We start from the raw sequence: 24,453 nt of genomic DNA on the forward strand, positions 1-24,453 counted from the left end.
CTCGTTAGGGGAGCAGAGGTGCCCCGCGGCGGCGGCAGGGCCCAGGAATCTCAGGCCCTCCTGGAGCGCCGCCTGTTAAAGCCCGCCAACGCCGCCTCTGTTCGGCCGGGCCTCGCCGTAATTACGCTGCTCGCCGTATCTCCAATCTGCCGCATCAAACCAGAGGCGTCGCCGCAGAACGACAAAACCGGGTTCTGTTCAAAGGCCTTTAAAAACACTATTTTAGCCCAGACCGCCAAACGACCTTGGCAGCCAGCAGGATGTGACTGTTTTCCGTTCGTTACAGCAGATCGAGCAGAGCGAGGCTACATTAACCCATGAAATGAGCTGCGCCATCTCCCATCGTCCACAACTCAGCCACCTATACCGATTATCAATATACCAATCACAGCCTTTCTCCATGTACGGCATGACCCAGCGGGGAGCGGCATGGCGCAGCACAGAGCAGCACAGTGTGGCATGGCGCCCAGTCCTACCCACCCTACAAAGCTGAAGACACCTGACAGGAGCCCACAGGTGAGATACGGAGTGTAACACTGCAGCCTTGTTTCTCAGTCTCACTCGGTGAGAGCTGGATCCAGCCCCCGCCAACGCCCCCGCTCGGGCTCACAGCAGCACCTCCGCACCCAGCCACGGTCCTTCCTCTCCGCACCCAGCCACGGTCCTTCCTCTCCGCACCCAGCCACGGTCCTTCCTCTCCGCACCCTGCCACGGCCCTTCCTCTCCGCACCCTGTCCTTCCTCTCCGCCCCCTGCCACGGCCCTTCCTCTCCGCCCCCTGCCACGGCCCTTCCTCTCCGCACCCTGTCCTTCCTCTCCGCCCCCTGCCACGGCCCTTCCTCTCCGCCCCCTGCCACGGCCCTTCCTCTCCGCCCCCTGCCATGGCCCTTCCTCTCCGCACCCTGTCCTTCCTCTCCGCACCCTGCCACGGCCCTTCCTCTCCGCACCGCCGTCTCCACTCCAGCCCCGGCTCCCGCGCACCGCGGCTCGTTAACCAGGCGGCTGTGCTCACGCGTTTACCCGCCGCCAATCGGACCAGGACGCCACAGAACAGGGCAGGGGCACCTGTAGCACTGCCCATGTACACACACAGGTCCACCTCATCAGAAAGGCGACTGGCTCTTTAAGAACGAGACGTGTGTTTGGGGAGCGCTGGCCTCATAAGCGGCTTTCTGTATGCGACATGGCGGAGAGCGTGCTCATGTGTGTTTAATTAATGTTTGCCTCACTCCTCCAGCGCAGACCGGCTCACTGCAAACGGTGTGTACCAGCTCGGCGAGAGAGCGCTAACCGAGGCAAACCGCAATCCAAGCACCTTCACTGGAGCTGGAGATCAGGAATAACGTTAAAGTTATTCCTGTTAAAGTTAAAGTTAAAGTTATGTTAACGGCCCGATTCCTCATCTACTTTTTGGCACTGTAAACAAAATGTATCAGGTTTTATCCTGTTTTTGTTTACCGTGTTTTTAATAGCAGCCAGTTAATTACTGCCTGTCACCTGGAAAAAATGATAAAATATTAATTGCCTCCGTTTTCCAGTGCGACTCTGTCACACTCTTCTGCTACGGGTAGTATCTCTTGGAACAGCCAGTAATCATAACTTCAAATCCCAAAAAAGTGCATTCTGCCTCTGCTTCACAAACATGAACAATTCAACCATAAAAGACCTAAATGTTGAAGTGAGGAAAGTAGAGTCCACAAATGTGCATGCTCAGGGATATTGTTCCAGGTTGAACATGGTCTAAGTAAGACGCTATCAATTTCCATGCAAAAAGTTTTAATATCCTGCACAGCTGGTCGACTAGCCGGCAAGATATCTTAAGCTGTCGCTGCAGGTAAGCAGTGAGCTTAATGTGATTTGCAAGGTACCAAGTTAATATACAGTTCCACACCCATAATTCCACAGGCCTTCATCCCTTCTGTCCATCCTCCAGTCAAAGCAACAGAGCCCGCGAAGAGGAGGGTAGCTGCCAAAAAGCTGTCCGGCTGGCTGTAGACATACAGATTCGTCCAAACTGGCAGACCTAACCCAAGTCATTTTGTCCGTGGACGCCACTACCCCTGACCTAATAGATATGCCCAACTGTTAAGAGAGTCTGCAGAAACCAGCCATAGAAGGTAACATCTGTGAGTAGGATTGTTTGGACACAGTTGCGTTTGCGGACAGATTGGCCACCCGTGCCTGCTGCCAGTGTCTACTGGTTCACGGCGCTAAACGGCGAGAGAGCGTTAAGCGCGGCCTCATTTTTAATTAGCGGGGCAGCCTGCCGGTAGCTGGGAGCAGAGCGCAATCCCAGCCTGCCCTGCACTGGGCCAGGCGCGGTGCAGAGACCGAGCGGCCTTGTGTTTATGCGATCCTCACAGCCCCCGAGCACGCACCTTTCACTGAGCGAGGAGCCGGCCGGCTGCCAGACTGCACAGGCCTGATTAATAACAATGCGCTCTGGGGTGGGATTCAGATCCTCTACAACAGCCACCTGGTCTTCAAGAGCCCTGAAGAGGCACAGGGACTACTGCCCTTTTTCCCCTTTTCACCTTAAAATGAGCACCCAATTCACACCCGAGAATCAAGGTCAGGTGAGGAGTCAAGAGCCTTCGCTGATAGATGAAGCACTGAGCAGCAAACAATAACGCAGAGCCCCTGACTCAGGGGCGACAATCCAACACTTTTATTACCGCCATTTTTTTAACCTGTGGCACTGTTCCCCCCATTCACGCTTCTCTTCACAATCATCCTCACGGCTGGCTCACTGCAACAGAACAATGAAGGAGAAGGTCCACAATTTGTGACACAGGGAGGGGGGGGGGTGGTGCCCCGAAATCCGGCACGTCCCAGTCAGAGCACTGAGCTGAACGAGATTCGATTAATGTCGCAGCGACCTTCTCTCATTGCAGCCCACGAGCCAGAAATGAACCAATTCACCCTACGTACCCTCTTTATCAAGAACCACCCCACCCCCCACTCTCCATCAATGCAACCTGCATCAGCACTTATCCTCACAAGTCTGGAGAGAGGAGAACAGCATTGATCTCCATTCACTCTGCTCTGCGACACAATGTCGTCCCCCACCTGGGTCCGTGCAGAAGTGGCCGCGTTAGATCACCAGACGATGACCCTTCTTAAATACCGGGTCAGCTACACATGGGACAAGCCAGAGGCACTCTCAGGCCGGAGTTCTGGAGAGTGAAATGGAAGGTGTGTTTAGGCTGAGTGAAACACCACTGAAGTCTCACACACACACACACACACACACACACACACACACACACACACACACACACACACACACACACACACACACACACACACACACACACACACACACACACACACACACACACACACACACACACACACACACTCTTGCTGGGGGAAAAGCTCTCGTTCACACACCATCACCATCAAACATTAAACACCAGAAAATAAATAACAATTTTACCTCCTGGGCTGTACACTGTCGATCTGCAAATAGCCAGAACAATCCCCTGCTATTTCTTTGGTGCAGTGTCTTCAAAACAAGATTACCGACACAAGGCATCTTCCCACCTCCGATATTAGATAGCAAACAACCACATTTATTTGGCAAGCAGTCTCACTTACTCATTCACAAACAAAAAACAAACAATAGAGCAAAGGAAGCAGCAGAAAAGTTCAGCGCAATGTTCTGAGGGGTGCAGCTGTTAATTAGTGAGTTAGGCTCCGTCGGGTTTTAATGCAGTCGCCCACTCAGGGCCACCTAAGAACTACACACAAACAGCTAAAGTGTGTTAGTGCAAATTGAGTTAGAGCCTAGTTCAAGTACAGGAAGACAGTTTGCTCAGAAAGCAAGAATTAAAAAGGCCTTTGGTGTGAACAGATGCAATTCATACAAGCATGATTGACACTTTCCGAACAAAATGAGGAAAATACTTCAACTATGAATGTTACTTTAAAGTTACATAAAGCTGCAGTTCTTGAACGTAACTTTCTAGAACATTCCAAGAAGATGTACACTTTTGCCCAACTAAGAACTGTCCAAATCTGTTCAATTTCAGAGAGGTGCTGCCATTTACTTTTTGCCGTTTACAAAAACAATTTTCAGTTCAAGAGGACTGGGACTTAAAAGTTTGGGAAGTCCATTTCAGATAACCGTGTTGTTGTTTTTTTTACGAGGATCGTCACTCAGAGACAGGGCAGCAGGATCTGGCAGTTATCCAGTGGGAATTTCAGAGCCCGTACAGAGACCAAGTGCACACACCGATAAAGTGGACGCCTCTTTCAAACCCATTTTCCGCTAGACAACCTCTGAGCCCTCTGACACCCCTCCCCTTTGAGGAACAACAACAACAGGTGATGCGGAATGTCAACAAATGTCTCGTCTATTTCCTCAACCGCCTGCCAGGTGCTCAAAGGGGCATTGGGAAAGAATGCATCAGAGGCCGTCTCTGTTTTGCGCTGCTGAATGACAGCAGGCTGTCATCGCCGCATTGAGCGTCAAAACAAGAGACGGCTCTCACCCTCTACTCTCCCTCACCCTCACCCCATTCACCCTCTACTCTCCCTCACCCTCACCCCATTCACCCTCTACTCTCCCTCACTCTCACCCCATTCACCCTCTACTCTCCCTCACTCTCACCCCATTCACCCTCTACTCTCCCTCACTCTCACCCCATTCACCCTCTACTCTCCCTCACCCTCACCCCATTCACCCTCTACTCTCCCTCACTCTCACCCCATTCACCCTCTACTCTCCCTCACTCTCACCCCATTCACCCTCTACTCTCCCTCACTCTCACCCCATTCACCCTCTACTCTCCCTCACTCTCACCCCATTCACCCTCTACTCTCCCTCACTCTCACCCCATTCACCCTCTACTCTCCCTCACTCTCACCCCATTCACCCTCTACTCTCCCTCACTCTCACCCCATTCACCCTCTACTCTCCCTCACTCTCACCCCATTCACCCTCTACTCTCCCTCACTCTCACCCCATTCACCCTCTACTCTCCCTCACTCTCACCCCATTCACCCTCTACTCTCCCTCACTCTCACCCCATTCACCCTCTACTCTCCCTCACTCTCACCCCATTCACCCTCTACTCTAACCCCATTCACCCTCTCACCCCTCTACTCTAACCCCATTCACCCTCTACTCTCCCTCACTCTCACCTCACTCTCACACCATTCACCCTCTACTCTCCCTCACTCTCACACCATTCACCCTCTACTCTCCCTCACTCTCACCCCATTCACCCTCTACTCTCTCTCACTCTCACCCCATTCACCCTCTACTCTCTCTCACTCTCACCCCATTCACCCTCTACTCTAACCCCATTCACCCTCTCACCCCTCTACTCTAACCCCATTCACCCTCTCATCCCTCTACTCTAACCCCATTCACCCCATACCCCTCTACTCTAACCCCATTCACCCTCTCACCCCTCTACTCTCCATCACTGACACCATTCATGCTCTAGGGTTAAGGATCACAATGAAACTGTGTACAGCTCTTGCACCCTTACAAACAAAAGCCGCCCCAGGGAGCGGCCTCTGTGTGTGTCACAGTGGTCTGAAGGACAGAAAGCGCTCTCTCGTTCCGGAGTGAAATGGAGTAGAACACCTGCAGAGGGATTAAAAGCCGGCTGTGTTTATTTGTTTTCTGGCACCTCTACAGTCAACCTCTATTGTCTCTCTCTACATTCTCGCTTGTCTGTCGGTTTGTTTTCCACCCCTGCCTGCCCCGCACCCCCTCCCCCTCAGCTCTCCATTGTCTAACTTAGATGAGGTTGCCGAATCTGGCTTGCCCCTCTCAACAGAGCCCACCTCGACAGAACGAATGACCTTTCAAGCCTTTTCTCATTTCGTTTTAAATGCGGGGTCGTTTTTATTAACTTAGACGTACAGTACATCTCTCTCTCCCCCTCCGAAACCCCCTGCCCCACCACCCCCTCACCGAAGACCCACTGCTCAAACGCTCATTTTCAATGCAGAGAGGTCGTTTCACCCTGCGCAATTACAATGAAAATCCCGTATAATTGCTATGCAGCTCATGGACACTCCTTGCAGTGACACTTGTCACCAGTGCAGTCGTTGCGAGGGAGAGATGCCCGGGCAGAGGCGGGGGTGGGAACAGAAGAGGGAGCCAAGGGCAGGGACAAAGATCAATCCCTCTGCCCTGCCCTGCCCGTCACTGCACAGTAACGCCGGCAGCAGGCTCCCGCACCCATAGGAGCGCAGCAGGGGGGAGCGGGTAGGGCTTCATAAACAGTTTATTCTGTGGCATTCCCCAGACACTCCACAGCTGCCAAACTAAGCCGGAGGAAAAAAGCAGCGCACTTCAAACACTGATGCTCTGCTACCGGGGGTAGGGGGGGGGCTGTGAGTGTGTGTGTGTGTGTGTGTGTGTGTGTGTGTGTGTGTGTGTGTGTGTGCCAACCCCTCTCCCCAAACCCGCTTTAAGTCTCTGTGTCAGTTACAGTTCACGTCCTCAGCGGCTTTCTTCCTCCGGCCCCCGCCCACCCAGTCCAATCTTCCACTACTCTTCTTTCAAAAAGCAGAAAAAAAAAAAAAAAAAAAAGAAAGAAATGGCTGAAAATTCAAAGTCCCTGCTGGGCTCCCGAGTCTGACGCAATGCTGTCCAGCTCCGCAACCCGGCCTCGCTGCTGCAGCTGTAACGATTTTATCAAGGCCTTGATTTTCCCCCATTTTTTTGTGTTTGACTTTTTATTTTTATTTTTTATTTTTTACGGACTTTGTTATTTTCCGGGGGAAGGCTTTTGTGTGTGGCCGGCTTTTCCGGGAGCGCTCTTCCCCGTTCCATCAAATGCACGATTATTCGGCGGCAGAGAAAAGCGGGAAGGGGGGTGGTCGGAGCGGTCACTGAGTTACGAACGGTGGGAGACTCGACCTCAGCTCAGTAAATAAGACGGCCTGTCTAAGACGTAGCCCTCGTGCACAGGAATAATACATAAATCCCTATCACGGCCGATCTCTGGCAGCCTGCCATTGGCTGTTGATGGAATATGAAGCGAACTATGACCTGAAAGAAATAAAAATGAAACAAAGAAAAAAACAACAACAAGACGCACTATTTGCATAGGGATACCCGCACATCCTGCGACGCCACACCTTCAAAACACAGATTGGCCGCAACCGTTCGCAAGAACCACAACATCTGTGGCGTTTAAACGGCTGAATTGAGGGGTCTGGAAGCACTGCAACATGGAGGGGGGCCAGTTGAGGGCCCGCAAGGCCACGGAAGAGCCTACCCCGACCCTGACATACCCCCCCCGTCTTATTACAGTCTGCTGAGGAGCCAGGGCAACAGAGCGCCCGGCCGCAGCCCACAGCGGGCTCGGCTCCCGCTCCGCACCGCTGAGCGCGGGGGTTAGGGCGGGTGGGAAGGAGGTGGTCACCGGGGAAATGAGCCGTCTCTCCAGTGCCCGACACGGCAAGAAACATCCGAGTGCGGTCAGCCTGACCCCCCCCCAGCCCCTGACCACCCACACAACACTGCCCTGTCCTCGCTTCACTCCATCACACTCAGAGAGAGAGAGAGAGACAGGAGGAGAGAGGTGTGGGGGAAACAGGGTGGAAGCACTTCGGAAACATCCCTCAACTCTCACACTCACACTCACACTCACACTCACACTCACACTCACACTCACACTCACACTCACACTCACTCACTCACTCACTCACTCACTCACTCACTCACTCACACTCACTCTCACACACACACACACACACACACACACTCACTCACTCACACACTCACACTCACACTCACACTCACACTCACACTCACACTCACACTCACACTCACACTCACACTCACACTCACACATGCGCACACACGTACATACACATACAAGCACGCGCACAAGCACGCATAAATGCGCGCACGCACAAACATGCACACACATAAGCATGCAAACACACACACACACACACACAATATAACAAAGTCTTGCATGTACTCAATAAAACCTGACTTTTCAACCACTGCACCACAGAAGCCCGTCAGGTTAAATAGGTTTTCGCACATTAACTGCAGCTCTTACAGCCACACTCACTTGAGCAAAATACGTCTGCGATACAGGGAAAGATCTCCCAGGTAGATACGAAAAGAGGCCGCGACAGACTTAAGAGCCACACCAGCAAGCTTCAGCCTGGACAGCACGTCTAAACAAAATCCAATACTGGTCAGGAGCAACACAAACACTGTATTAAAGACTATGAGCGATTCTGAAGGCACACCAGCCCGTCACACAGACAGCCACTGCAGAGAAGCCGGAAGGCACCAGACTGTGCACTCTGGCAACTCTCTCTCCCTCTCCATCGACTAACAGTCAATGAGAGAATAAATGAAGTGCACGTCTTATTTCAGCCATTCCCCAAGTTGCAGTGTCAGTTTTCCTTTGTGCTGCTTTTACGGCCAAATACTACATAAATTCTGCACGCCGAGGCAGAGACTCCTTAAATAGGAACAACAAACAACCAACGGCATTGACACTGGAATAAATGCAGTATACTTTATATCCCTCCGTCAACCCATTTGAACAAAAACACAGTAAGCAATCAGCTGAGCAATAATTAACCCGCCTGATATCTTATGCAAATAGCGGAGTAAAGGTTCCCGGTTTACAAGCTGTCTGGATGGGAAGGAACCTCATTCTCAGCCGTTTCCCTCCAGTTCTTGTACAGAGATTACATACTAAGGAAGGATGACTGACTCTGATGGTACAAAGTAAAGAGATATGAATACGTTGCTCTTTGTCTTGTATGTATGTCACAAACTGTCATAGAAAATATGATACTACAGAACGTGGTCTAGAGCTACGACTAATCAAAATAACATGTCAGTGACTTATCAAGCACAACGGTAGAGAAACTTATATTGTAACTTGAGTGAAATTGACGTGAAACTAGGAAATATCTGTTAATCTCCAATCTTCCTGAAAAAAAAAAAAATGAACATGTGGAAACTAGAACTAATCTTGGACGACTAACGACGTTATGTCCCTAGGGAGACAACGAGTATAGCCTGTTTAGCCAACCGAGCTCTGACTCACTCACACTCGCTTGTCAAACTCCACGTTATTCTGATGGTTTAGTAACACGATCTGTTCTGAGGGGCGAGCCCAGTCGCTTTGTGTACTTTTTAGCGTGACTGGAAACGCGGTATTCCAACAAAATACATTCCACAGGAGGAGCAACGCAGGAAAGGGGCTGCGAAACGACACAACTCCGCCGCTGTCAAAGCCAGAGTCGAGGGGGAAGGGGTGGTAAACAAAACAAAATGGGACTGCTTCACAGCGCGGTAGTGTCATAATCCAGACTCACTTTATGAAGCACCGGGCTCCCTCGAACGTGTAGCCTTCCTCCCATCCAGTTGGCAAATCTGTAAGGGGGGGGGGGGGGGAGAAACACGTAAACAAACGCGTATAAATAAACTGTTACGTGAATCGTAGCAACAGTGGAGCTAGGGCACATACGTGTGTGATATGTTAATGATGTAAGCTGAGAACAAGCGTGCCCACAGCTGCAGAGGGGAGATCGCATGGCACGCCTGTGTGATCTGCAGTGCCATCCCATATGCGAGCTGGGGACTGGTCGTTTCCCCCGCCAGCCGTGCAGCTCCGTATCCTACTACAGAGTCTGTAGATAATAACCAGAAAGCTAGCTAACTGGCTATCACCCTCTCAGCATTTCTTCCAAACTGTAGATCGCGGCACCGTGTTACGTTGCTATCGTTACCCAATTTCGTATCCATTGCCTCAGTATAATTGTAGTTATTATGAGCCATTTTATAGTATTGAATTGCGCTGTTGACGAATACATCGAATTTCCACTTGAATGAATACTGTATCAAACGTTGCCCATTTTATAATCGGTGCGTAACTGTGCTAAACAAGTGTCTGTAGCCCCGAATATCACAACATGTCGATGCAATCCCGATATCCAATTATCGTGCGATCCATTATGAATGCGTGCAACCAATCCAACACATCGCTTCATAGTTGACTCGTGTTAGTTTCTGTGGCTCCAGATGCGCGCAGTTGGCAAGACATGGGGGTAAAATCAACGACATTTAAGGTTATTTCGCTGACCAGCTATCTAACTGACAGGATGGTGTTAGTTACAAGAAAGCTAGTTAGGCTAGCTAGCTTGCAAACACCATTCTACTCGTCTCTGTTAGCAACAATACCCCAGTGCTTGTCTCACAGATAGCTATCGATGATTACTGCGTTTATCTGACATCGATAAACTTTAAACAATGTGATAAAACTGTAATAGAATGGAACTTTAGGCAACTCAATCATATATTACTGTGTTCTCACTCTGGAGTTTACCTGTGTGGTGGTGCTGTTGGTGCAAAACGGCTGTTGCTGCAGCCACCAATTCAAATTGCGAGCACTCAAAACTCAAAACAGCGCAAAGAAACAAACAAAAAACGGCGGTTTTGTAAAAGTATTGCTATATTGCGGACGAGTAGTCATAACAAAATGCATGCGGTTTCCAACAATACAACTTGTAAACAGTGAAAACATTTACCTGGAGTTTTTCTATGGCCAGTAATTACGGCCTCGCCAGTGACTGGATGCAACCAGGTTGTGCTCTTCGCTTCTTCACTGTTGGGAAGAAATGGGAGAAGGTAAAACATATAAATGTGTCGAGTTGAATATTTGAGTCGAAACAAAGAAAAACCACCCAGCCCAGTATCCAGACGATATTTACTTGATAAAGAAGACGCGCCCGTCCCTGGTTACCCCATAACTCCAAGAAGACGGGAGGCAAGAGAGCCACTCCGGGTTCAGATCCGCCGCCATGTCTGGCAATCTACCGAGATTGAAGTGCGCGTCTCCGCTCAAGTCGCGCGTACACGGAAACCCTGGCAACCGGGTGTGAGAGCGAGCGGAGCGTGCCGAACCTCTGGGGGGCGGGAGCGTGCTTGCGAAATTTAGGATTTTCCTGTAGTTACAACACGGCGAGCAAAGGGAATACGGATATCAGAAGTGTGTTCATTCATAATGGGTATTATAGAGCGACTGCGAGATAAATGCTACATACAATTATTATTCGACATGAAAGTACACAGAAGTGTGTTGGAGATCAAACTTATTTTTTGGTTACCTGTAGTCAATGTTGATGCCTAGGACTTAAGGTTGGTAGTTAAGAGAGACACTGTTATTATTTTTTTAATTTTATTATTATAGTTTCTGTCATTGATGTCATTCTGCATCTTTGATGCAATAGATTTCTTCCCCTCTTATATGTATTGTTTGCATTTTGATTCATGCCATGTTTGCAAATGCAACCTTTATGACAACACTAGGCTGGCGAGGTTACATAATACAAAGACATAAAAATAGAATATTTTCTTTGTAGATGAACGCATCTGCAAGTCTAGTAGATATTAATTCTAACATGCACCGTTTCGTTGCTTTTTGAATAGCCTAATGGATACATTGTATAAATTAAACATTCATCTGTCGTAACAACGGAGTTCATTACTAGCATGACAAACATTGTAAAATACTTTTCTGTGTAGTTCAAAACTAAGCTTTATGTATAGGTGATGCATCTCAAAATATACATATACATAAGCTGTAATAATCAAACTGAGGGCGTGTTGTGAAATTGATGATGTCAGGTGGCAGATTTCAACAGAAGCATCGCATCACTGCTGAGGTCCAACTCCCCGTGCACACTCTGTGAAATGTTCAGCAGAATTTATGTGTCACGTCACAGCTGCCACAACATGTAAGTGAACATGAAAACACCATTACAATAAATGAATGGCACTACGTGGCCATAAATGAGACTGTTTAAAAATATGTTTATGGCAGTGGTTCCCAACCCTGTTCCAGGAGAGGTTCCTGTAGGTTCTCATTTCAACCCTAATTTGACACACCTGATTCTACAAATTAGCAATACACTGAGATCTCGAGCTGTCGAATGAGGCATAGTCTATGGCTGGAGTGAAAACCTACGAGACAGTAGATCTCTTGGAACAGCTTTGGGAACTGCTTTATGGTTTATGGAATAGAGGGGTGCACAGCCAGGGCCGATCCGCTTCAGGATTTTGTGCCAACGTCTTCTGCTCTTAATTATTTAATTAGCTAAATAATGTCTTGATCTTACATTTCTATATGCACCAGCAAGAGCTGCAGACTGCAAGTGATTCCTAAAGATTCTACTCTGCTCAAGTACAGGAGTGAACCAGTATCATTTCTCAAGCTGTCAGAAAAATACATTGAGGTAATTGGTTGGAACAAAAACCAGCTCGCAGACCGGCCCTCCAGGACCGGAGTTGTGTACCCCTGAAGCAGGTGCTTAAGTGTACAATCCAGCCGAGAGAGTAGAAGCGTGTTATTTAATTATTGTTCAGTATTGGTTCGGTTGAATTCCCTATTTCTGTTTCAACAGTGATGACTCTCTTTTTTTTTAAGATATTTTTTAGGCCTTTTTCAGCTTTATTGGACAGTGTAGTATAGAGAGACAGGAAGAATGGGAGGGAAAGACATGCGACAAATGTCAGACGGTCGGATTCGAACAGCCGACGTCGCGGCTCGCAATGAGCATGCGGTCAGTGCTCTACAGGCCGCGCCACCGAGACACCCCTGATGACTCTCTTTTTGCAGTGAACCATACTGAGTGTATGTCATTCTGCACATGGCTGTTTTACAACTGACCAAAAATAAGGTGTTGTAAGACATTTTCTTAATGCATATTGGGAAAACAAATGTACTGTAGATATAGCAGTTGGTAGTTTTATAAATACATGTGTCACACGGTGACTCAATCATAATAAAATACTGATATATATTTGCCAGATGGTTCACAAATGAGAGCAGGCATCAATAAACTGCCTTTACATGTCAATCATAAATGTTATATTTATGTATTCGGAATTTCCTGTTCCTTATTATTTTTGCCATATGAGGTGTTAATTCTCAAATTGGTTTTAATGACTGTTTTAATAAATTCAACTAATCTTAATGATCTCATTTACACATCATATGGCAAATACTTCAGTGATAAATAGTGTGTAAACTTATTCCAAAGCAGGTAACCTGAGAAATTTGTATTTGAGTGTTGCTATTGATTTTTGGGCTATTACCTAGATTTTCTAAATGGATTTATATCTTGGTTTGGTTGAAAATGTCAGTGAAGTAATATTAAGCATTCAAACCAAAGTGTGGGATCACTTAAACAGATAATGGGGCCAATGTGAATGACATTGTTAAGCATAATGAGGAGTGACATTATTTTTATTTTGGTAACCCAGCGAAAAGTGTCTAAGATGTGAAATGCATGTTAATTAAGTTTTTATGGGGCATACCTGGTTCTACCCTCCTAACACACACAGATACACACACATACACAAACCCGTACACACACACAAACATCCTCTCTCACGAAATCCACCAAATCAATAATCCACTCGGTAGAGGGTCTTTAGCAGATTAGCCTGTGTGTTAGTGGGGACTGTTAAAAGCCCCTCTTCTGCTTTGGGAGAGTAAGGAAGCCATTAAATAAAGGTTATGTTTTCCATGGTCCATATTTCAACGAAAAAACATGAGCAGATTCAGTGTTTTCAATAAAAGGTCTTTTTTATTCTCTTTTATAGATCAACAATAATGGAATCTGTCTGTTAGGGGACTGTGGGAAAAGAGAAACTTTTAGCCACAGAATGGTCAATCTATTCAACTTGTGCAATATGAATGTTTGTGTGTTTTTATGTTATTTTGGTATGCCACTAATGCCCATGTTGACAATTGTTTCTTCCATGAAAATGAATGACTTACTCTCGTGTCAATCAAGGCTGATAAGTATTTCTGTTTATAGGAAAACATTAAAACGATGAGAGGTGCTTTGCTGCTATTGGTCTGCTGTTTCAACTCCAGGCACAACTCCTTCTGATATCATCGGCAGGCAGCTTCACAGGTGGTAACCAGAGAGAGAGAGAGAGAGAGAGAGAGAGAGAGAGAGAGAGAGAGAGAGAGAGAGAGAGAGAGAGAGAGAGAGAGAGAGAGAGAGAGAGAGAGAGAGAGAGAGAGAGAGAGAGAGAGAGAGAGAGAGAGAGAGAGAGAGAGAGAGAGAGAGAGAGAGAGAGAGAGAGAGAGAGAGAGAGAGAGAGAGAGAGAGAGAGAGAGAGAGAGAGAGAGAGAGAGAGAGAGAGAGAGAGACTCAAGTTTATATTTCACTTCTGCTGGGGGGGCAAGTCCACCTGTTGTCTCTACGTCACTGCTCCTGCCCTGCACGTAAGGAGAGACGCTGGCCGTATTTGCATGCCCGGGCTCCAGCCCTCACTGTGCCCACAGCGCCAGGGCGTCATGTTTCCCTCAACAGAGCTGTCAGTGTGCCAGTCTGGGCTCTGTCAAAGGCTCTGAGCTGGTATTGTAGAGTGAGTTTCAACTTCGCTGGGCGTGTGTTTAAAACAAGAGCACAGAAACAAATCCATTATCTGCAGTACACATTACCGTTCAAGCACGGGCAGTAAAAGCCGACTGAAAAATGGAAGTAAATACTCGTGCTTGGGATTTGAGCCTGCGTGAACCAGAAAGTGGAACTGCCACCTGCTGTCAATCATAGACACATATAGTGCCAAGCATAAGACTTCCCATAGCAATGCTCTCTGGTTAACACTGCAGCAAAAAGCCCATTTGGTCCTATTCTTTTTGACCTATAGGTTCCCCCATCCAAATGTATTGGGTGACAAAAACATGTTGGAGTGAAAGTATTTTCAAAATATATATTTTTTGACATTTTAATTGAATTTCCCTTATATTTAGGGAAACACTGTATAGAGCTCAGCAAAGCCAAACTGTAATGTTATCGTTTGAGGAGGCAGGTCTCGGGAGGTTAAATGTACTATTTTGAAAGTGAAATTTTGATACTTTTATTTTAAAAAGACAGGAGGCGTTGATTAAGCTCAGCCAATGAGGCGTCTCGGACGGTGACGGATGTCTGCCGCAGCTAGGCCGAAAAAGCAATTAATGCACACGCATATTCTCAAGGCTTTTCAGACAGAATATTTCACTTACAGAAAGTGCCCCACATGGAGGACATCGGGCCTGACCGCTTGCCTGTCGGGCAGACATGATGTGACCGACGTTCACTCCAGCCGTCTCCATTATCCTGACAGACGTCATTATCTAAGACAGCTTACATAGGTCGCATATGACACACTATCCATCCACATCGCTGGATATTTTCTGACATAATTCAGGTTAAGTGCAGTACAGTGCCTTCCAGGAGGGCACAATGCCAGGTTCTTTCCATGCTCACCACAGCGATGCCCCGCATGGGGCCCAGCGCTGACACAAGATTCCCAGCGTTCCCAGCTGCTGGAACATTCCGCCTGTGACGCTGGTCGGAAGGCTGAACAGACGGAGGGGTGAACAGACGCCCCCCGGACGTGACGCGGCGGGGGAGGAGGGACTGTGGAGGGCAGGGAGCTCAGGAGCAGCGCAGGTAAGCCCCGGGGGGGGACTGCTGTGGAGCGGGACGAGGAGAACGCGGGCGCGGTGAACCGCACCTCTCATTTTCAGCCTGACCTCTCCATCGGCCCGTCATCGATCCAGGGACCGAGGGGAACAAACACCACTGCGCACAAACGCTGGGAAGAGAAGCACGGTAAATTGGAACTTGGACAGTTCCAATGCGCTCGAGCTTTGGTTCCTTCCCGCCCCCTCCAACCCTTAAATCGCTCAGGATGATTGCCTGCCTTTCCACTGACAAAAACTGTTATAGAAACTGTTCAACAAGCTTACATAAGCACTCTATGAAGGAGAGGCATACAATGCATCTTGACTGCGTTCACACCACAATATAATATATGAATTACAGTGTATGGATTGTGTGCTCTCCTGAATTGGCAGTGGGGCTTGCAGCATGAATGCGGCACCATTGAAGACAACTGGCCCTCTCAAATTGGGGTGAGAATTGAAGATGGTGGGTGCCAAATGTTTATTTTTTGAATGTGCAATTTTTAAAAGAAATGCAAAAGAAGTACAGTTTTCTGATGAAGTATCTAGAGGTGATGCAGTGGAAGGTCTGTAAGCCTGCTTATATTGAAATTTAGCATTGAAATATAAACAGTACTAACACTGATTGTAATTGATATCAGTGATATCATATATTTGTGGTGGTATTCATAAAGTCTATGCCCTGGGCCAGAGTGTGACAGTTACTTCACATTTATACATGTGTGTTACTAGCTGCGTCAGAGATAAAATCACACACCCACAGTTACTATGATGCCTACATCTATGGTGCCCTTTTAAGGGGTGGCATTTTGCCAAGAGAAAAAGGTCAAAGCACAGTAATAAATGTTTAATAAGAAACATCTTTTAAAATGTGTTCACTCCCCACTTGTCTTTGGTCATGTTTACAAAGATTACATAACAGGCTGACAAAGGAATTTTATTAGGAGCCAATTATAAGTCTATGGAGTGACTTTAAGCCTCCGTTTTCAGGACTCTCCCATTAAAGTCTCCCTGAAGCCTGAAAGCTTTGTTGTTCTTCTCAAAGCAAATTTTGATTTGATTGCATATTTTGTCAAATGTGGCACGAATAAATCAAGTAATGCTGGCACTCTCAGTCCAAGTGGCCATAAATCAGCGTAGGGAACGGCATCAATAGTCAGAAAATCAGCTGCTTAACGGCATAAACAGAGCAGGCAATTTGGCTTATCCTGCACTTAAAAGTGGGTTTGTGCACTATGCTGCCTAAATGCCTGATAAAGGCGTCTGACTGGTTTGCGATGATTTACAGAAAAACAAATGCAAATAATGGTGTTGTACAGTATGAGTCTGTCTGCCCGGGAGTTAAACAGGACCACACCTCTGCCGGCTGTAGGTGCGCACCACAGACAAGGTGTTTCATTCCTGTGGCATGGGTGGCGACAGGCTGTGGTTTATCATGTTTGTGTCTTTCTCTATATTGAAAGAGTCTTGTCTACAATTTTAACAAATATAGAGAGACACAAAGACATGACGAAACCACATCGAAGTCTCAAATTTTGTTAAAATTGGAGGCTAGAATATGTTTTTTAAAACATACTGTGATGTAATGTGACAATGCAGAGCTGGTGATTTAGCAAATTGTCAGGACTCAAAATTGCATTGGACAATATATTACAGGATACATATGCGTGAGTGTTTATCCTCTTCAAAGAATGTAAGTATATAAAACAACTCTCCTGGAGGTCATAATACACATTTCCAAAATGTATATTTATTTCATTGAATGTCCCTTGTAGTGAAGGTTTCAACAAAGCAGAATATATGTTTCTTGAGACAAAGAAAGTGAGAGTGAAGTCCCCTACAGAGGACAAGAACATTTGATGTTATATAGCGTAGTATTTCTTACTTTTAATCACACATTGCCTCACAGGACAAACATTGAACACGAGACAATGCCTTCACTATCTAATCCTCTTCCGTTTCCGCATGAACAGCATCTGTCTCCTCACACATGTTGCTGCACTTTTTGCCAGCAGGCTCCGTTTATTTAAAGGATACTCAGACTCAGAGAACCAATAATGCTTGTGTGCCAAAAGCAGTTAAGTAGATCATATCAATCAAGCTAATGGGTCTAAGTACCCTAGTGGGCAGAGAACTGGGTCTGTCCAAGCTGGCCCTGGGAAGCTCCACACACTAACAGGACAAATGACCAAAGTTTGGCTGCCTCAGCGCTCACCATTTCATGCCTTTGTTCCTGTTAATCCCCGGCCTTCTTGGAGTAAGCAAGGTCAGTTCGCAAACTAATGGCGGGATCAAAACTGTACCAAGAATGGCATGTCTCTCTCTGTCTCCCTCTTTCTCACCTCTCTTTCATAATCTCCCACTCTCTCTCTCACTCTTTCACTCCCCATCTCTCTCTTTCTCTCTCTTTTACTCCCTGTCTTTCACTCTCTTTCACTCCCTCTCTCTCTCAGTCACTCCCTCTCCCTCACTCTTTCACTCCCTCTCTCACTCTCTCACTCTCTTTCACTCCCTCTCTTTCCCTTTTTCTCTTGTATTCAGGGATGAAGAAATGGTTGGACACTGAGAGCTTTCCCTTTTTTTCACTGTAAACTTAATTGACCTTTTCCTATGAGAGCGTCAATGTGTGGTTTGTGCGCAGTGGCAATTTCATTGTTTCAAAAGTGAATGAAAAACAAGGCTTGTTCTTTCAACAGCAGTCCTCCATTGGCAGGATTTGTGAGTGCCATCCCGAGTCTTTTGTCATTGTTGTTTTTTGTAAGCAGTTTTTTGTCTGACAGTGAAATCACTGTCTGCATATTGTACATTGATACTCTCATACAAAGGACTTTCTGTCATATTCTTGATGATCCAATACATATTCAGTTTTCTTTTAAAATGAGAAAAAATATAATGAAATGAAACGACTGGTTCCACTTGAACCATTAGTGCCAACCTGCATAGAAATGGAGGATTTAACTTTGACCTTGGCTGAATATATAAACTACATTCATTGTCCCTAAAGATGATATTATTTACATATGATACATTCATATAAATGCACAAAAGAAAAAATCCCACAAAACAATCAGCATTGTCTTGGTACTACATTCATTCACCTCTGCCTGGGAGTTTTAAAACAAGGTAGCAAGCGAAAGCACAAGTCAAGAGATGGGACCAGGATAGTATTTGAGAAGAAATTAGATCACCAATGTCACCTCTGCCAAAACAATCCAAAAAGGACTGTGTGGCTTTGTGCAGCACATGAAAGAAAACAGACTAATCTCACTCCATTCTAAACCTAAGGCTTTCCATTTTCCTTAGTGACACTGAACAAATCTGTTGATTAAGCTGAAGCTTGCATTCTTGGCTGTGTTCAGCCTGCTTGTGTTGGGGGGGAGGAAGGTGTGGTGCATGTATTTCTTTTGAACCGTCTAGATATTGGCATAAAGGAAAGGTCAGTGCAAAGGCAGCGTTAATTTCCCTTTGCTTTCAGGACGAAGGGCATTTCTGCGGTCCGATCAGTGGTTGCTTGGTTCCCTCCTCTATCTACAGCCAGAGTAAATGTGTTTCACTGTGCACATACCGTCCTGACCCCCCCCCCCCTGCTGGAGAAGACCCAGGTCAGGAGGGTGGGGGAGTGACAGCAGGGGAGGCTCCCATATTTGCTTAAACTCTTCCTGCCCCATTTCCTTCAGCCAGAGGAAACCCCGGGATCAAACTTTCCCCAGCCTCTCCTCCAAACATCTTCGCATCGGCAGAACGGATTTTATTTCCTGTCCAAGCCATGGCATGTACCACCTGACACCAGCAAGAGCAAGAGGCACTACAGGCATTACTGGCTATTGATTAAGAGTGTTTTATAGTCACATTTATTACATGAAGATTCATTAGAATTATACTCCTTAAAAGCAGGGCAAACTTACAGCAGCACTTGATGAAAAAGTGCAAACAACCGAAATTTCCTCAGTCACAGTTTGCAACCAATAGAGGAAGATTGATGTCAGACATATTATTAATTTCGTTCACACACTTATCCACAGAGTCCATAACACAGACACTTAACGTAGGCCACATTTATTTTATATTATCGATTTTGCTTGGCTGGATATTTACCAAAGTACCTTGCTTAAGGGTGCAACTGCAGTGTTCCACCTGTAAAGTGAATGAAATGGCAACCTTTGGATTCCAGACTGGACCATTACACCCACACAGTCTGCACACCAGACTGGCATTAAGGAGGGAGGTGGCGGGTGGCTGGTAGTGACACAGCCAGGAGAGAAGGGCTCCCAGTTGTTTGCAGAACTCGGTCCGTTGTTGTGACGGTTGTGCAGATCCCCGTGTATTAATGCGAGTGGAATAATACCAGCCTGCTGCAGTTTGTGTGAGAGCCTCCGTTTGACTGTTTTTCAAATTCCACTGAGACTGATACACTCACATGTACATTAAATCTTACACTGATAACAGCTGAATCTTGACAGGATCATTCTTCTGTGGTCAGATAAAAAAAAAAAAGGGAAAAAAAGCAGAATAACATGATATTCATCAATAATATGTAGTCAATGGGGAAGAAATCACCAACAAGAATATAGACCAAAAGCTTGAGTGGACAACACACACATTTATTTTATTCTTTTTCCAACAAAGAAATAACCAGAACAAGATCCCCAGCATCAAATGAGACAGCAGGCCGGAGTTAAACATGCCCTCTTTCAATACTGGAGTGAAAGCATATTTTTCATTCTGCTAACGGGGGAGAAAGGAGGAACAAGAGTGCTGGAACACAAGCCCTGTCATCTGTGAATTCGACAGTCATGCACTTTCTTCTCTGGGGCTGAGAGAGCAGTAGAACAAACAAAATGAGCAAACAAACGTGGCATACGAGGTGAACAGAGCCCCCCGGCCCCTCTCCAGCTGTCTGTATCCTCAGAGGGCAGAAAGCGAGGCACGGCGCAGTGCGGAGAAGTGCAGCACAGCAGCACAGCCATTCAGCATAGCAATGCAGCACAGCCATTCAGCACAGCAATGCAGCACAGCAGCACAGCTGTTCATCACAGCAATGCAGCACAGCACAGCCATTCAGCACATCAATGCAGCACAGCACAGCAGCACAGCCATTCAGCACAGCAATGCAGCACAGCCATTCAGCATAGCAATGCAGCACAGCCATTCAGCACAGCATAGCAGCACAGCAGCACAGCCGTTCAGCGCAGCAATGGAGCACAGCCATTCAGCACAGCACAGCAGCACAGCCATTCAGCACAGCAATGCAATGCAGCACAGCAGCACAGCCATTCAGCGCAGGAACACAGCACAGCAATGTAGCATTGCAACATAGCACAGTGCAGCAAGGAAGCACAAGACTGCAGCACAGCAGCATGGCAACACAGCACAGTACAGTAACGCAGAACAGTAACACAGCACAGTACAGCAGTGCAGTAACACAGCACAGTAATGCAGCACAGTAACACAGCACAGCCCAGTACAGTAACGCAGAACAGTAACACTGCACAGTACAGTAATGCAGCACAGTAGCACAGCACAGTACAGTAACGCAGCACAGTAACACAGCACAGTACAATACAGCAGTGCAGTAACACAGCACAGTACAGTAGCACAGCACAGCACAGTAGCACAGTACAGTAACGCAGCACAGTAACACAGCACAGTACAGTAACACAGCACAGTACAGCACAGTAACACAGTACAGCACAGCACAGTAACATAGCACAGCACAGTACAGTAACGCAGCACAGCACAGTACAGTAACGCAGCACAGTAACACAGCACAGTACAGCAATGCAGTGCAGCTTGCTGCGTGGTCACAGGTCTTTATTCCCGACGCTCACATTCTGACTTGTTCTGAATGCACAAATAATTAACACCACGGGACTGTATTCATCTAACAGCTGTGGTGCTATATCCTAAACCCTTTCGGTTATGAATTTAAACAAGCAATATTTTTAACTCCGCCGCTTTTACATGGCATTTAATTTTTCATTAGTTTCAGGGAATAGTATGGCAGGCTGATGACACAACAAAGTAAATACAGCAGACTTTCTTAAAATATGAGCCTACTTTTATTGAATTTAAGCTACTGTATAAACTATTAAGACTAGAGTATTTGTGCTGTTCACTTTATATTTTGCTGTATAGGCGTAGTTTACAGAGAAACATTTGTCTCCATTTGTTTGAAAGATAATAATGGAGTTACAACACTACAAACTTAAAATAAAAGGATGTCAGCAGATTTATCCAAATACAGTAAATATATCGATCACTCCCACCAGCATAATTCCCAACACCTTAATTCATCATATCAATGGCATCTACCCATTTCAGCTCTTATCCATGTGATATTGCTAACTCAATATGTCTATCCCTACCTAATAGTGTACAGCCAAGAAGCAACACTAGCAACACCAATGGAATTGGGGAAAACACATCAGACGTTTACCTCCCTTCTGCTGTTACAGAGGTGGTTGTTGGTTAAACCATGGGCCTCATTAATACATCTGTACAGCTTCACTGCATTAATACAAACAGCAGGCTTGGAGGTGATGTAAAATTGTGAAAAACCCTCTTCAGTTGCCAGGGAACATTCTCAGGAACCTGGAGGACCACCAAATACTTTCTGCCAAAAAAAACCCCAAAAACATATCATCAATGTGCTCTTCCTGTCAAGAGAGAGACAGAGTGAGAGAGTTGTGATCATATTATCATAACATATACTTTGGAAATGCCCTTTCAAAAAGTTCATCCCTAAGTGCACGGTAGCCGCGGAATAACAGGCAGGCAGATAGATGAGGGTGAAGGATGATGAGAAACTGTGTGTCTGTGTGTGAGCGAGAGGCAGAGAAATGTTTTTTCTGTCAGGTCTCATTTCGATTCTTTCTGGTTAATACTGTACAAAATAAAATTACGTAACAGTGCTAGGGTTTCAAAAAAAATCTGTTTTCCTTTCTTCCTTTTTTGATCATGCCAGGCCAGACTTGAGGCATCAACACGTAATTAATAGATGCATATTATCAAACAGCTGTTGAAGCCCTTTGTTCTGGCTCCAGCACAACAGGGGCCTCTGGCTGCAGTGTACTGTATGAGAAATTTCTCCGTGTGGAGCTCACATGAGCTCGTCTGCTAGAATCAGGCAGCGCTACCAGGAAATGCGCGCAGCGTTTTAAACCGTGCTGCTCTGCCAACTGTTTACATGTTTTTGCCATTTTCTGTTGCTGTTGGTTTCAGGGCTTTAATTATAGTCCATACCCCTTTCCCCAGCGTGTTTATTTTCTCAATAGGCGATTTTTCTGATTTGAGAATGCGCTTTGTGTGTCAGCCTTTGTCCTCTTTTCAAGCATGCAGAGTAAAATTAGTGCTGTTTTCCTGATTAATCAGCTGCTGAGTGTCACATCACGCCTTCTGCATGGCGATGCCACCACTATGGCCTAACACCTGAGCATGAATTTCACCGTTCTCTCCTGGAGTGGATGCTGTCAAACTCCTTCTCCATCACCAGTTCATCTAGCACAAATATTTAAATAGTAAGGAAAAAAGAAACCCTAAAAGAAAAAATAAATAATTAACAAGAGCCTTAAATACCCACATCAGTTTCCACAGCAGATACCATTTTCAAAGCAGATAACAATTCTTTTATTCCTTTTAAGGAGAGCATTATGGGAATTTTTGGCGTGCCAGCTCGTTATAATTTTATTTATACGGTATTTGTTTCTTCGATGGAAACTTCATTTCTCCTCTGGGATGCAATTCTTAGCTAACGAGTCCAAAACAAGCAGCCTGAAATCACACTCACTCTGCCTGGGGCGTGTGGTGTTTGGAGAAGATTCTGATTTCGCCCTTCTCTTTCACACCATCTCGACAGGACATCGCGAGGTCCTCTCATTCTACTGACCCCGCCAGAGAGGCTCTCGCTGGCAAACGTGTAGCACGTCGCTCGTATTACGTAGTCTGCCATGTATCGTGTGTTTACTTTCCTTTTTTAATCACTATACTTTCAACAGAAAGCAGATTTTTATTTCATTTACTTGTATTTTTCCTGGACTCTTGGGTAACATTCTCAGTAACAGTTCCAGAAACGTGCTAAAGCTCAGCACTGTTTTATCAGCAAGTTTCAGCTTGAAAGATGGTCACAGAAATTCATGGCTCACGTTATTTAGTAAAATTTCATGCCTTCTAGCATGGCATTCATACCCTCCCGCTTCAGTGGCCTGGACTAGTGATGGGAAAGTGAGTCTTCATCTGCTGCTTGCTGATCTGAATGAATCACAATATTTATCCATGGAAACCAAAGTGTGACTGACAGCGTGTGGTAGCTCCAGCCATTGAGTTCCTCAACGCCTCTCAGTAGTCAGAGCCTCCTGAGAATTGTGGGTGGTACAGTATATCTTATATCAGCTGCTATACTCTTCAAAAAAGGTACCTTTACCCTTGTCCTGTTCTTCTGCTATAAACCCAGGGGGGGTGGTGATGAACACTGCCTGTTGACCTGGATATGTGGCATGAATACAGTAAATACATTTTACAAACTAGGTACTGAAACGATTGTAATACACTCTAAAGAGAAAGGGTTCCAAAATACTCCTCCGTGTCTCCATAGAGGTATCAAATCTAGTTGAAGGGTACTTTGTCAAGCAAAATTCAATCTGGGAGCTTTCACATATTTGCTCTTACTACAGAGGGTTCCATAAAGGAATAACAAGGGTTTCCCCATGGAGACAAGCCAAAGAACGCTTTATTTGTGCAAGTGTACATATCTATCGGGGTGGTTATATCAACACCACCCATTAGCAAGCAGAGCATATCCACTACTTACAAATGTATGCAGGGCATACCACTGCAGCTGGGAATGACCATCTAACACCAAGATCACACGCTACAGTCTAACAAGACGACATGATCTTACATCTGTGAGAACACAGTATTAGTGATTATCTGAAATCAAACTGCTGATTCATGTAAAAGGTCATGTTCACCGTGTTTCGCCC

The 24,453-nt window shown here is 46.2% G+C and overlaps 1 protein-coding gene across 9 annotated transcripts in view; it reads right to left on the reverse strand.

Annotated features, from left to right (window-relative positions):
* The window catches only part of plekha5 (pleckstrin homology domain containing, family A member 5), a 167,034-nt gene extending 156,187 nt beyond the window's left edge, over positions 1-10,847 (reverse strand). For all 9 annotated transcript variants that reach the window (XM_061252987.1, XM_061252984.1, XM_061252982.1 and 6 more), the window contains exons 1-3: positions 10,719-10,847; positions 10,536-10,612; positions 9,324-9,381 (exon numbers count right to left, since the gene is read on the reverse strand). In XM_061252987.1, the coding sequence (XP_061108971.1) occupies positions 9,324-9,381; positions 10,536-10,612; positions 10,719-10,810 (227 nt within the window). In that variant the 5' untranslated portion in view covers positions 10,811-10,847. The remainder of the gene's footprint in view (positions 1-9,323; positions 9,382-10,535; positions 10,613-10,718) is intronic.
* Positions 10,848-24,453: the final 13,606 nt, after the last annotated feature.

Source organism: Conger conger, chromosome 8 (assembly GCF_963514075.1).
Source record: "Conger conger chromosome 8, fConCon1.1, whole genome shotgun sequence".
Lineage (NCBI taxonomy): Eukaryota > Metazoa > Chordata > Actinopteri > Anguilliformes > Congridae > Conger > Conger conger.